Raw genomic sequence first — 14,604 nt, 5'->3', positions numbered from 1 at the left:
AAAAAAAAAAAAAAAAAAAAAAAAAAAAAAAAAAAAAAAAAAAAAAAAAAAAAAAAAAAAAAAAAAAAAAAAAAAAAAAATGCAACAGAATTAAACTTGAAACATAAACTTCACCAAAGAGAAGCACGGCAATTTTAAAATATAAGAGTAAAGAACACCCTAAAGTATTTAGTAGGCCAAAGCTATCAAAACCGACAATGAATGTTTTCTTATGTGATTTGTACATTTTGGGGGAGAGGGGGGTTATTTTTTGGCTTTTTCACTCCCAACGGGAGTTTATTTCCTTGAACAATTTTTGTTTCTTTCATTAATCGATGAAAAGCTCGTTCTTGTAAGAGAAAAAGATTATTCATTATGCAATTGAAGTTTAAAAGACATTCAAAAGAAATGTAGAGAATAAATAAAATAGCACCTTTGTAGGTCCTGATGCGTTGCCCTTGTAAACTTCCTTGCTAATTGAACGTTCCAATATCCTTTTTGCCCAATCCGGTGGATTCCTCTCCAAAGCTTCATAAACACACTTTCTAATTCTAGTTCCTACATTTGTAGGCAACTTTCTAACAGGTTCTAGCACTCGTGCCCACTCTGGCATATTACCATCAGTAACCAGCACCCTCTCCCAACCACCAGTTGGGTCAGAGACTTCTTCTTCTATTGTAATAACATGCTTTTCTCTATTCAATGATCCAAAGATTTGCTTTGTAGCCTCTGCAAGCAGCTGAAAATAACAAATATTAGTGTTGACCCAAAAAATAAAAGATTAAAAGGGTAACAACTAATCTAACATGCCAAAACAAAAGAACCCCGTAAACTAAACGAGGGAAAATATACATGTCATGGTTATGGACAACATAATCTCAAAACTAACATGGTTACAGTAAAGTAGTTGACCCTCAGAAGTTGAAATTGATTTTCAACTTATTTGACAGGAAGAGGGTAAACATACTTTATTAGAAGGAAAAGATGTTTTTCCTTCAAAAATCCTAATTTATGAGCCTACTAAAATGCTAAAAATACATATCCACGTGGAAGCTAATATGTCAATCATGTGCCTTCAGGCTTTTCTATCAAGTTAAAATCATAATACATAATCCAGCCTCAATCATCAAATAAGAACCATAGGCTATCATGGTGAGACTACATGTATTATCTTTCCTTACAAAATACTATGGGCTGAAAGGTAGAAAAGAAAATCAGCACCGGCAACGGAAGTTTAACATGAATAAAAACTGCAAGAAACGTGAGTTGCCACACTAAATAAAAGATGTAAAATAACTATAAGCCGTCTTACAAATGCATCTGCCTCCATCCCAGCCACTCCAGTGAGAGAGCCACAAAGCACACCACCATCACCTTGAAGGCATCGAAAGACTCTTCCACTTTCTCGAGCAGTTACTTCGGCTGACTCAAGATTTCCATCCATGGATAAGACAGCCAAGATGTACCTGTGAGCTAATTCTGGCCATGTTAGTTCATTGAGAGGGAGCAAATTCAGCTTCATTTTCCTAATAGAAGTTGCACTATCTGCATCCTTTTTCCTTCCTCGCTTTGGTTTTGACTCTCCAGAATCAAAATTTGGATCCACAAGAGCAGCTACCTTGGACTGAAGCTCAGTGATTAGCACTCTTAACAGAGAAGTGTGAGCTTTTGTAAAAGCTGCACCCATGCATCTGCTGTTTGTTGAGGAAGCTAGATTACCTTCCTTCATCACCCTTGTTTCCATTTGTATAAATGCATGTGGATCTCCATTAGCATTAAATTTTGAAGATACTCGGTCATTTGAGAACTCGGTGTTAAGAGAATTTAACAGCTGGTCTTTCTTAAATTCACTTTCAGACTTTTGGAGAGTATTAGCCCCACCACCCGGCAGGTTGAGAAGATCTTCCTCAAGTTCCTCAAGAGATAAGGCCTCTTTAAGACCCAAGTTTTCATGAAAACGAGATAAGAAATCCCAAACCTGGGTCATTAAGATAACGTTGAAAGGTTTCATGCTAAAGAAACAAGATTATATGTCCAAATTAAAAACACAATTTAAATTAACTTAAATTTAAAAAATAAAAAAATAAAAAAAATAAAAAAGAGAGAGAGAGAAGAAGAAGAAGTTAGCATATACCTGGTAAGCATCAACAGCAAGCTCAGGAGGAATATGCAAGCACAAAAGCTTCCCAGGAGGGGGATTCTTGTCATTGGCATCGCCATCACCAGCAAACTTGGATTTTTTCAATCTTTTAAATAAAAAATACAGTGGCTCATCTTCTTTACATTCTTCTCCATCAAATTTCTGAACCTCTAAGACTCCATTTTCAACTGTTGGCAAAGTTGCACTGTGTATTCTCTTATTTACAAACCGATATCTTGAACAGGATTGAATCCGTGGAACTTTTTCAAGTATTTCTTGCACAAATTCAACGTCTAACCCAAATCTATCCTGCTCCAGCCACTTTTCAAGTTCATCAGGCAAACTGCGTCGCTTGTTTTCGACTTCAACCTCAGATCGGATGAAGGCAGAATTTGGAAAGCCACAAAATTTTGCTAATCTAGAGTTCAGTTCACTATTGTCTCCAATTCTACACTGGCCTAGAAAACCCTGTTCGTTACCAAAATGATTACAGTAGAATCTAAAAGTGCTTTTCTGATTGCATAATTTAGAACATGCTTTGATCAAATCATGTGACATCCTTTTCCATGCTGTTGATGATGAAGTATCTTCAACTGAAATCTCACCAATTTCATCCCTCACATACAGATAATCTGAGAGGTTTTCAGACTCTGCAATGGAACTTGCTTCATGATGCAATTCATTTCGCATTCTTACATTAAAAGGTCGATCAGAACAAGTACCAAGACAAGACAAAATATCATTTTCATTTGGTGGACAAAGGTCTGAGAGAATCATCTGTAAGTTCTCATCACCACCACTATTAATCAAACCATATTCTTTGTCTTGTTCAACAGAAAAAATCTCACTTTTTCCCCTAGAGAGGACAGTTGACCCTACTGGAATTGGAAAAGCAGAGCATGGACACCTCCTAACCCTAAAGAGGGGTCCAGAATCACCGCCATCTAGCACTTCACTTATGAAAAGAGAACCAGTAACCTTGTCATGCCAACAAGATCTATAACCTATTGGACAAACCCGGGTAACATCATGATATGCAGGTCGTGCATCAATTTCTCCCAAGGAAAGAACAAAGAAGTCTTCAAACTGAAGTGGAAATCCTTCCTACGCAGTAAAACAAAAAACAAAAAACAAAAAATAAATCGGTAAGAAAAACAGCAATGACCGAATCAGTACATAGGCAATGTGGGGAAAGATTAGAGATACTTGAACAGAATAAACAAAAAGTAACTAGTACACTCACATAACATTTTGATGAAATGGAACCTCCATTCTCTTCTGCCACAGCTTCCTCAGAATTTTCAAGATTTACAACTGTAACAACAGATGGGCTTTGACGGTCACACAAGAGTCCCTTACATCGATCATTAATCAAACTCCCATTGTTATCAGTAAAACCATTGGCAACCAGAGACTTGGTTGGCTTCCTTCTTTTTGGTATATAAGACTTTCCAGAAAAATGTGATGACCCTTGTCTTCTTGCTTTGGGTTGCATAGAAGACATCAACCCAAGATGACAAGCAACTTCATAGACTGAACCAAAAGTCTTTCCGTCAGGTGCATGGTAAATAGCATAAAGTTCGCTGTCAACTGATTGTTTAATCTCTACACACCATCCTTCCTCCAACACACCATGCCTCTCAGAAATAAACTCTCTAAGCGCCTGCAAAAAGACTTCACTAGTATTTTGAGATGACAATTTAACTGATGTGCCCCTACTACTTTTACAACTCCCTATAGGACAGCCCAAATCTACATCCAAGCTTCTTCCCACAACCTGTGTCTGCTGCAATATGTCTTCTAAACCCATCTTCACTTTGTTTTTCACAATATCCGACGCTCTTTGAAGGCCATATCCATTCCCTGAATGTAACAGTGTTCTATATTTCGGAGATGAGCTAAAGGGAGTACCACGAAAAGAATTATCTACTGCAGTGTGTTTTCTAGGAAAGGAAAAGATTAAAATTGGAGTAAATTAATCTAATAATAAAATAATAAAATAAAAACAGCACATTACTGCGTACTAGTTTAATCTCATGAAATAGAGTCAACCATAGTTGACAAACATGCATATCTTCAAAAGTAGGCAGATGAAAAACATATGACGCAACAGCATTGATAAGAGTACGGCATCCTCCAATGTTCAAGTTAGAAGACTAACACAGAGATATGACATTGTAAATTATGTGAGACAAGCAAACAACCCATGCAAATAAACAGCAGGAGATGAACCCATGCATTGTACTCCGCAACCCATTTTATCCCCTTCAACAAGACCATAGAGGTAGAAAGCACATTTAACTGGCCAGACTTCTCTTGAATATGGAAAATAATTTCCCCAAGGTCAAGATGTTCGAAAATACTCAGATTCACAGCCTTCAATATTTAAAGTTTGTTCTTCCCAAATTTACGAAGCTTGCAAGTAACAATAAATATCATATAGCTCATCTTCACAACAACCACACTAAAGAAAAAGACATTGCCAGAACACATGCAGAGGGGTTAACAGGATCTAAGAGCATATTCTCTGACACAAAAGCATGCTAACGGGAAGTTATTCTTTTGGAAGCCGAGTGAGACACGAAACTCCGAGCGAAAAAACTAGACACATAATTCATGAGTGTTTCATTTCACTATTTCCAAAAAAATTAATAAGCCTACAATCTATAGATACTTGCATGTTCTTCGTATTATACGTGAAGCACTAATCTTCAAACATTTAACATTCAAAACGACAATAACTCCAACTAAAATTTCATAAGATTAAAAATTTATAACTCAAAGTTTTCGTGGAGGAGTGGAAACTCAAAGCATGCACTCCAGAAACTGAAAGCAGCTAGCTAGAAGAGATCTAAAAGTAACTAAGCCTTTTATTTCCCATTCCACCCACAAAACCCCATATACCTGAAACCCGGCAATTCATCACCATCCTCGGCATACACATCACCATCACTAGGAGGCGAAGCGTTAATATCCAACAGCTGCTTCGACTTAACCCCAAGCGGCCACCGCTTACTTTTCACGCCGCTGCTGAAACAGTCCCCACAGACCCAATCCTCGAAATTCAACGCATGAGCACTCCGCATTCCGGTGCAGGCCAGGTGAAACCCCCGCTCGCATCCGTCACACACCACCACATGGCCGCGCACTTCCAGCAGACCACACAAACCACACACGGAGCCCCGAACCCCGCGTGGTACATGGGCTGCGTCTCCATCGGAGGGCGGAGGGTTGTCATGGAAGGAGCGGACAACGTCGAATGTATCAGATATAGTCTCGGAGAAAGAAGAAGGAGAAGGGATCTCGTTGAGATCGATGCCTATGCCAGTGCCGGAACGGGTGGTGGAATCAGTGGGGTTGGGAAGGTTGTTGAGTTGTGGGTGTTCGTCGCTGGAATCGGCGAGTTCCATTATCCGAGAAGGGGTTCAAAGGTGAAGTGAATGAATAACAGGATAAAGGATAGTATCATTGCTCAGTTGAGTGATTCCGGCGGGTAATCGGAGAATGCGAGAGGGATCGACGGCTGAGATTTGAGGTTTTTGGTGGTTCTGTTTGGTTTTGATTTTGAGCGAAATAGGAGAATGAAGAGAGGTGGGGGATGAAGAAACTGGGACTGAAGCAGTTTTTGTTTCTTTTTTCTTTTTTCTTTTTTTATTATTTTCATTAATAAATGCTTTTGTTTCTTTTTCTTTTTTTCTTTCTCCTTTTTCCTTTTTTTCCGTTTGGAGAGAGATGCATGCCGGGAAACGTGATGCGAGCGTACTCGCGCTGTACATTTAACACGTCGGAATCGGAAGCAACTAAACTGCTCCAAACACCCGGTTGCCTTTCCGGATAAGGCCATTCGGGTATCCAATTTCAATACTGAGCATCCCGGTTGCCGGTTAGCTGCTTCTATGTTCATATTTACCACCATCAAGTAAATTTTCCGTGACAAATTAGGATTAAAATAAACACAGTAATTTTATTTTTGAAAAGCAAAAAAAAAAAAAAAAAAAAAAAAATTAGTTGATTTTGAAGCTAATTTAATTATAAAAGTAGAATCTAATTTAGCTTCAAAATAAATGAAACACGATTATTGGTCGATCATTAGCCGTTACTTAGGATAGATTGCGACCGTTATTTAGAATATCCGTTACTTCGAATAGATTGCGGCCGTTATTTAGAATAAATCATGTATGCTGATTCGTGATTCCGCCTTGTCGTGTTGTACATATAAGTTAAACGGATGTCACGTGGTGACCGAATAGATCCGTACATTTATAAACGGTTTCATAAAGACAAAAGAAATAATATGTACCAGTAGAAAATAAATTAAATTAATTAAATGCCATATATATTCTAAAAATTCTTAGCTTTAAAATAAAATTATCTTAGTGTAACACATTTAGCTTATGCGACAAATTTATTTTTATTTTTTCTCATCCTCTTGGTTATAAATTGGCACGGGCAAGAATACCGTTAAGAAAAAACATCAAAGGCCCATGAACTAGTGAGGCCCTAAAAACCCAATTCGCTGCTGATTTAAAATATATACTTTTATTTCGTATTACTTTTGGTTAAATATAATATTTTATCTACAAAATAACCAAATTCATCCATTCAAATACTATTTATTTTCTTGTTTTAATTTAGAAAAACATAAAAACCATATAATATAATATAATATATTAATATTAAAATAATAACCAACCTAAAAAGTTACCTAAACCGCTCCCACCGACAAGAAGATAAGGATGTTTGGAACGACCAATAAAATTCTAACCCTTCTTAACGAGGAAGAGGTTAGGGTTTCCATTTAAACAAAACCTCGTAACTTGTGAGTAAACAATACTTTATACACAAAATACATCATTGAGTACGTAACAACCCATACAAAATACTTTATACGCAAATATTCTCCTCTTTCGGCTTTCCATTTCGTGCTTCACCTCGAGCTTTAAAACACGGGAAGGTTTCCACACCCTTATAAAGAGTGTTTTGTTCTCCTCCCCAACCAATGTGAAACATCACAGAGTCTCTTCTTAAACGAAGATTTTATTGGCACGATTAAGTTAAGATAATGACTGTGATAGGAACAACAAACCGAGTCTTTACATTGATACTCTCGTGTCTTTACTTTTGATTTTCCCAGAAGGCGTAATGTCAATGGAAATAATATTCATTATTTATATATCCACGATCTTCCCCTTAATTAATCAACGTGAGACTACAATCATCCTCAACAGGTATTATTAAAATAAAAATATCAAATTAATAGGTATTATTAATAATTTGATATATTTGAAATACAAAGAGGAGGGAAAAAATTGGAGAGGTGGGGAATGGAAAAAACTCCCCGAAACAGATTTTGTTTCTTTTCTTTTTTTTTTATTATTTTTTATTTTCATTGATAACTGCTTTTGTTTCTTTCTCTTTTTTTTCTTTTTCCGTTTTCCTCTTTTTCCGTTTGGATAGAGATGCATGCCGGGGAACGTGATGCATGCGTACTCGCCCTGAATGTTTAACACGTCGGAATCGGAAGCAATTAAACTGCTCCAAACACACCCGGTTGCCTTTCCTCATAACGCCAATTTGGATACTGAGCACCCCGGTTTCCGGTTAGCAGTCTCTAGGTTAATATTTACTAGAATTTCCGTGGGAAATTAGGATTTAAATCAACGACAAAATTTTATTTTATATAAAAAAAAAATAATAATAAATAAGTTGATTTGAAAAGCCAATTTAATTATAAAAGTAGAATTAATTTTAGCTAAATAATAAATAAAACATGATTATTGGCCGATTATTAGCCATTATTTATGATAGATTGCGGCCGTTATTCAGAATAGACGTGTACGTGATTCGCGATTTCACATTTGGCGTGTTGTGCATATAAATTAAATGGATGTCACGTGAAGACCGAATGAACTGTACATCTAGAAACGATTTTATGAATATAAAAAAGAATTAATTAATTAAATGTCATATATATTCTAGAAATTCTGAGTGTAACACGTTTAGGTGGCAAATTTATTTTTTTTCTCGTCGTTTTGGCTATAAATTGGCACACGCAATTAGACCGTTAAGAAAAATCATCAAAGGCCCAAAAAAACAAATGCTCTGCTAATTTTAAAAATATACTTTTATTTAAATATAATCTTTTTTCGTATCGAATAAAAAATAAAAAAGAGACTATTGAATTCGTTGTACCTAGCTTAATTTTTAAAAAAATTACCAAAAAAGGAAATTCATCCATTAAAATAATATTTATATTATATTATTTTACATTTCTTTTTTTGTTTTAATTTAGAAAAACAGAGAAATTAAATGAAAATAAATATACATTTCTTACCAAATTTAGAAATTGGATTCAAATTTAAATATCTGTATATATATATATTATAATAATAAGTATAGTTACGCGTATAGTATGATTTACCATACATTATATAATATATATTTCAATTTCACAATTTATAAATCGAGTTGTCACGTGTCAAATTGTAGTCCACTCCCAAACTTTTTTATATAAAGAAATGACATAATTCGGTGTATATTAAGCTGTAAATTTAATCATAAATTTTGATAGCGGTGTTTATTAAATGATGATATTCTTACCTTCTCATTTTATCACGTGAGCATGTAGAGCTGGTCGACATTAAACAAGTAAAAATTACATAATTTTTTTTTAGAATTTAGATATAATAATAGCAATATTAGTCTTAGATAAAGGCAATATTCTGAAACTAATCAATACATGGAGTTCGATATCTATGAATTTAAATTGATATATATCTCTATAAAAATCATATAATATAGTATATTAATATTAAAATAATAACGTACATGAACCGCTTTCACCGACGGTAAGATATGGAAGTTTGGAATGACCAACAAGATTCCAACGTTATTTTTAGATTAACGAGGCAAAGGTTAGAGTTTCCATTTAAGCAATCTCGTAACGTATGAGTTAACAAATACACTCTATACACAAAATACAACATTGAGTCTCTCCTTAAACAGGGATTCTAGTGACACTATTAAGTTTAGATAATAATTGTGATTGGAACAATGAACCAAATATTTACATGGCTAGATTAATGTTTTTGTTGAATTTAAATACAAAATATTGAAATTTAGAGAAATAAAAACAAATACTTCCCTATACACGATTTACACCGTTTTGTTAGTAAATGACTCTATTATAGGTCATGCTCAGACTATTATGAATAATGTAGTATTTCTCTACACACGATTTATACGTTTGATTGTGAAACCGGTGGTTCCATTTTGGTGGTTTGGATAGGAGAACGAAGAGGGGGTGGGGATGGAAAAAACGGGGGCTGAAACAATTTTTGTTTATATTTTTATTTTTATTTTCATTTTCATTAATAAATGTTTTTGTTTTTCTCTCTTTTTTTCTTTTTCAGTTTTCCTTGTTTTCCGTTGGAGAGAGATGCATGCCGGAAAACGTGATGCATGCATAATCGCGCTGTACGTTTAACACGTCGGAATCGGAAGCAAATAAACTGCTCCAAACAGTACCCGGTTGCCTTTCCTAATAATGCCAATTCGGATACTGAGCATCCCGGTTTCCGGTTACCCGTTTAAGGTTAATATTTACCACAATCAAGTAAAATTTCCATGACAAATTAGGATTAAAATAAACACAGTAATTTTATTTTTTTAAAGAAAAAAAAAAAAACAACAAAAATGAGTTAGATTTTGAAGTTAGAATCTAGTTTAACTAAATAATAAATGAAACACGATTATTGGCCGATCATTGACCGTTATTTAAGATAGATTATGACCGTTATTTAAGTAAATGAAACACGATTATTGGCCGATCATTGACCGTTATTTAAGATAGATTATGACCGTTATTTAAGAAAATGAAACACGATTATTGGCCGATCATTGACCGTTATTTAAGATAGATTATGACCGTTATTTAAGATAAATCGTGTCCGTGATTCGTAATTTCACTTTGACGTGTTGTGCAGATACATTAAATGAAACACGATTATTGGCCGATCATTGACCGTTATTTAAGATAGATTATGACCGTTATTTAAGATAAATGAAACACGATTATTGGCCGATCATTGACCGTTATTTAAGATAGATTATGACCGTTATTTAAGAAAATGAAACACGATTATTGGCCGATCATTGACCGTTATTTAAGATAGATTATGACCGTTATTTAAGATAAATCGTGTCCGTGATTCGTAATTTCACTTTGACGTGTTGTGCAGATACATTAAATGAATGTCACGTGACGATTAAATAAAACTGTACATCTATAAACGGTTTTATGAATAAAAAAAAAAAAATAATAATAATATATACAAGTACAAAAAAAAATTAAATTAATTAAACGGCAAATATATTCTAAAAATTATTAGCTTTCAAATAAAAATATCTCAGTGTAACACGCTTTGGCAAATTTAATTTGTTCTCATCCTTTTGGTTATAAATTGGCACAGGCAAGAACAAGGCCGTTAAAGAAAAATCATCAAGGCCCATTAACAAGTGAGGCCCAAAAACAGTTAAGAAAAACATCAAAGGCCCATTTAGCTAGTGAGGCCCAAAAAGCCCAATGCCTCGCTGATTTAAAATATATACTTTTATTTGTTATTACTTCACGTCGAATAAAAATAAAAAAGAGACCATTGGATTTGTTGTACCTAACTTAATTTTTTTTATAAATGTATGTACAAAAATTGAAATTCATCCCAAAAAAAATTGAGACCATTATCAAGGTCACGATCACTTAAGAACCGACATTAAACGTTAGTGAAAATTACATAATAATTTTTTAGAATTTTAGATATAATAATAGCCATCGCAATAAATAAATCAATGTATATCTATATTAAAACCATATAATATAATACATTAATATTAAAATAATAACCAACATAGATAAGTTACATGAACAGCTCTTACCGACAGTAAAATATGAAGCTTGGAATGACTAATAAGATTTCAATCCATTCCCTTCTTTTTAGATTAACGAGGTAAGGATTAGGGTTTCTATTTAAGCAGTCTCGTAATTTGTGAGTGACAAATCTACTATATATACAAAAGATTCTATTGACACGATTAAATTAAGACAATGCTTGTGATAGGGACAATGAACTGAATATTTACATTGATACATTTATGTTTTTGTTTATTGTTTCTCAAAAGGCTGAATGTCAATTAAAATAGTGTTCATTACTCATATACTCATGACATTCTCTTCAGTTAATCAACGTGAGACTCCAACAATCCTCAAATTAATCACCCATTATTTATATTTTGCTTTCAATGTAAATATAATGTTATTTGAACTATAAAGATCGAGAAAATATATAAAAAAAAATATTGAACCCATTCAATTTTTTCGATTTGTTTGGTAAATATTTAGTTTTTAAAATTTGTGTTTGCTCGTTTTACTATTGGTTTATCTTTTATTGAAAAGTAATTGAATTTTTAGGCAAATTTAGAAAATAAAACTAAGTTTTCAAAATTTTTAAAAACATTTTAAAATTAAATCTATTTTACTAAATTTCTAATTACTCAGATGAATTATTAACTCTCATACTCTACTAAAATGCTGAATATAACTCTTTAAAAAAACCTTATCTATAATATAAATGTCGAAAATATTTAAAATATCTACTGAAAAACACAGTCATTACATTACGTGATTAAATACAAAATATTGAAATCTAGAGAAAATAAAAACAAATACAAAATAATTTATATCCATTAAATGCAAAACAAAGTATTCTAACCTAAGACTAAGAATTTAAATATGAATTATTCTATGCACGTGTCATTTGCTCACGATGTCGTCGTCATCCGTACATGAATGTCTTGTCTTTACCTAAAAAATGATGTGACACAATTGAGTATTTCAAATAATACTCCGTAAATAGGAATTGTTCTACTACGAATAGTGTAGTACTTCTATACCCACGATACACGCGAACGGGAATGAAAATGGGTGGTTTCGTTTTGATGGTTTTGATTTGGAGCGAAACAGGAGAAGGAAGAAAACGGGAGGATGGAAGTAACTGCAAGTGAAACAGTTTTTGTTTCTTTTCTCTTTTTTTCCCTTTTTTTGTTATTTTCAATGCTTTTGTTTCTTTCTCTTTTATTATTTTTCCGTTTTCCTTTTCTTCCGTTTGGAGAGAGAGATGCATGGGGAACGTGATGCATGCGTGCTCGCGCTGTCCGTTTAACACGTCGGAATCGGAAGCAAGTAAACTGCTCCAAACAGTACCCGGTTGCCTTTCCGGATAATGCCAATTTGGATACTGAGCATTCCGGTTTCCGGTTAGCAGCCTCTAGGGTAATATTTACTACAATCAAGTAGAATTACCGTGACAAATTAGGATTAAAATAAACACAGTAATTTTATTTTTGAAAAGGAAAAAAAAAAAAACAAAAATTAATTGATTTTGAAGCTAATTTAATTATAAAACCAGAATCTAATTTAGTTAAATAATAAATGAAACATGATTATTGGCCGACCATTAGCCGTTATTTAGATAGATTGCGGCCGTTATTTAGAATAGATTGTGTACGTGATTCGTGATTTCACTTTTAACGTGTTGTGCAAATAAGTTAAACGAATATTACGTGAAAATCGAATAGAACTGTACATCAATAAACGGTTTCATGAAGACAAAAATAAAAGAAATAATATATATAAGTACAACAAAAATTAAATTAATTAAACGTCATTATATTCTAAAAATTCTTAGCTTTAAGATAAAAATACCTCAGTGTAACACGTTTAGCTTACGTGGCAAATTTATTTGTTTCTCATCTTTTTGGTTATAAATTGGCACAGGCAAGAAGACCGTTAAGAAAAATCATCAAAGGCCCATTGAACTAGTGAGGCCCAAAAACGGTTAAGAAGTCATCTAAGGCCCATTGAACTAGTGAGGCCCAAAAACGGTTAAGAAAAATCATCAAAGGCCCATTGAACTAGTGAGGCCCAAAAGACAGTTAATAAAAATCATCTATGGCCCATTGAACTAGTGAGGCTCAAAAACCCGTTAAGAAAAATCATCAAAGGCTCAATAAACTAGTGAGGCCCAAAAAACGGTTAAGAAAAGTCATCTAAGGCCCATTGAACTAGTGAGGCCCAAAAACGGTTAAGAAAAATCATCTAAGGCCCATTAAACTTAGTGAGGCTCAAAAACCCGTTAAGAAAAATCATCAAAGGCCCATTGAACTAGTGAGGCCCAAAAAACGGTTAAGAAGTCATCTAAGGCCCATTGAACTAGTGAGGCCCAAAAAACGGTTAAGAAAAAACATCTAAGGCCCATTGAACTTAATGAGGCTCAAAAACCCGTTAAGAAAAATCATCAAAGGCCCATTGAACTAGTGAGGCCCAAAAACGGTTAAGAAGTCATCTAAGGCCCATTGAACTAGTGAGGCCCAAAAAACGGATAAGAAGTCATCTAAGGCCCATTGAACTAGTGAGGCCCAAAAAACGGTTTAAGAAAAATCATCTAAGGCCCATTGAACTTAGTGAGGCTCAAAAACCCGTTAAGAAAAATCATCAAAGGCCCAATGAACTAGTGAGGCCCAAAAAATGGTTAAGAAAAGTCATCTAAGGCCCATTGAACTAGTGAGGCCCAAAACCGACATTGAACGTTGATTGAACTAGGTAGTGAAAAATTCCATAATAATTATCAACCCATGAATTTAAATTGATATATATCTAATAATGTGTTAATATTAAAATAATAACCAACATGGATAAGTTACATGATCGACCTGATATGGACCAACAAAATTTCAATCCTTCTTTTTATATTAACGAGGCAGAGATTAGAGTTTCTATTTAAGCAGTCTCGTAACTTGTGAATGAACAAGTCTACTCTATACATAAAATACATCATTGAGTCTCTCCTTAAACTGAGATTCTATTGACACGATTAAGTTAAGATAATGCTTGTAATAGGAACAACAGACCGAATATTTACGTTGATATATTCATGTCTTTGTTTTTTGTTTTCTCAAAAGGCCGAATGTAAATGCAAATAATGTTTGTTACTCATATACTCATGACATTCTCTTCAATTAATCAACGCGAAACTCCAACAATTCTCAACCGCTATCAATAGGATAAAAATATCAAATTAATCACCGGTTATTAATATTTTACATTCAATGTAAATATAATTTTATTTGAATATAAAGATAAAAAAAAAAAAAAAATCAAACCATTCAATTATTTATACTTTCTTTAGTAAATATTTAGTTTTTAAAATTTGAGTTGGTTTTAATATTTGTTTATCAACATTTTCAACTTTTAAAGAAAAATAATTGAATTTTTAGACGAATTTAGAAAATAAAAGGGTTTTAAAAAATTTAAATCTTAATTTATATTTTAAAATATTCACAAAATTTTGAATATTTGCTCAGAATTCATCAATTTCGCCCAAAATCAAACCATGCCTAAATTTTAAAATTAAATCTATCGAGTAATATTA

General features: G+C 33.5%; 1 protein-coding gene across 1 annotated transcript in view; it reads right to left on the bottom strand.

Annotated features, from left to right (window-relative positions):
• Positions 1-5,741, bottom strand: part of LOC111481399 (methyl-CpG-binding domain-containing protein 9-like) — a 17,364-nt gene extending 11,623 nt beyond the window's left edge. Inside the window, exons 1-5 of the mRNA XM_023126790.1 lie at positions 5,024-5,741; positions 3,363-4,062; positions 2,114-3,223; positions 1,292-1,957; positions 413-718 (exon numbers count right to left, since the gene is read on the bottom strand). Of these exons, the coding sequence (XP_022982558.1) occupies positions 413-718; positions 1,292-1,957; positions 2,114-3,223; positions 3,363-4,062; positions 5,024-5,529 (3,288 nt within the window). The 5' untranslated portion in view covers positions 5,530-5,741. The remainder of the gene's footprint in view (positions 1-412; positions 719-1,291; positions 1,958-2,113; positions 3,224-3,362; positions 4,063-5,023) is intronic.
• Positions 5,742-14,604: the final 8,863 nt, after the last annotated feature.

This window comes from Cucurbita maxima, unplaced genomic scaffold (genome assembly GCF_002738345.1).
Source record: "Cucurbita maxima cultivar Rimu unplaced genomic scaffold, Cmax_1.0 Cma_Scf00007, whole genome shotgun sequence".
NCBI lineage: Eukaryota > Viridiplantae > Streptophyta > Magnoliopsida > Cucurbitales > Cucurbitaceae > Cucurbita > Cucurbita maxima.
Note: the sequence above shows the minus strand (reverse complement) of the source record. Positions and strands in the feature narration are given on the sequence as shown.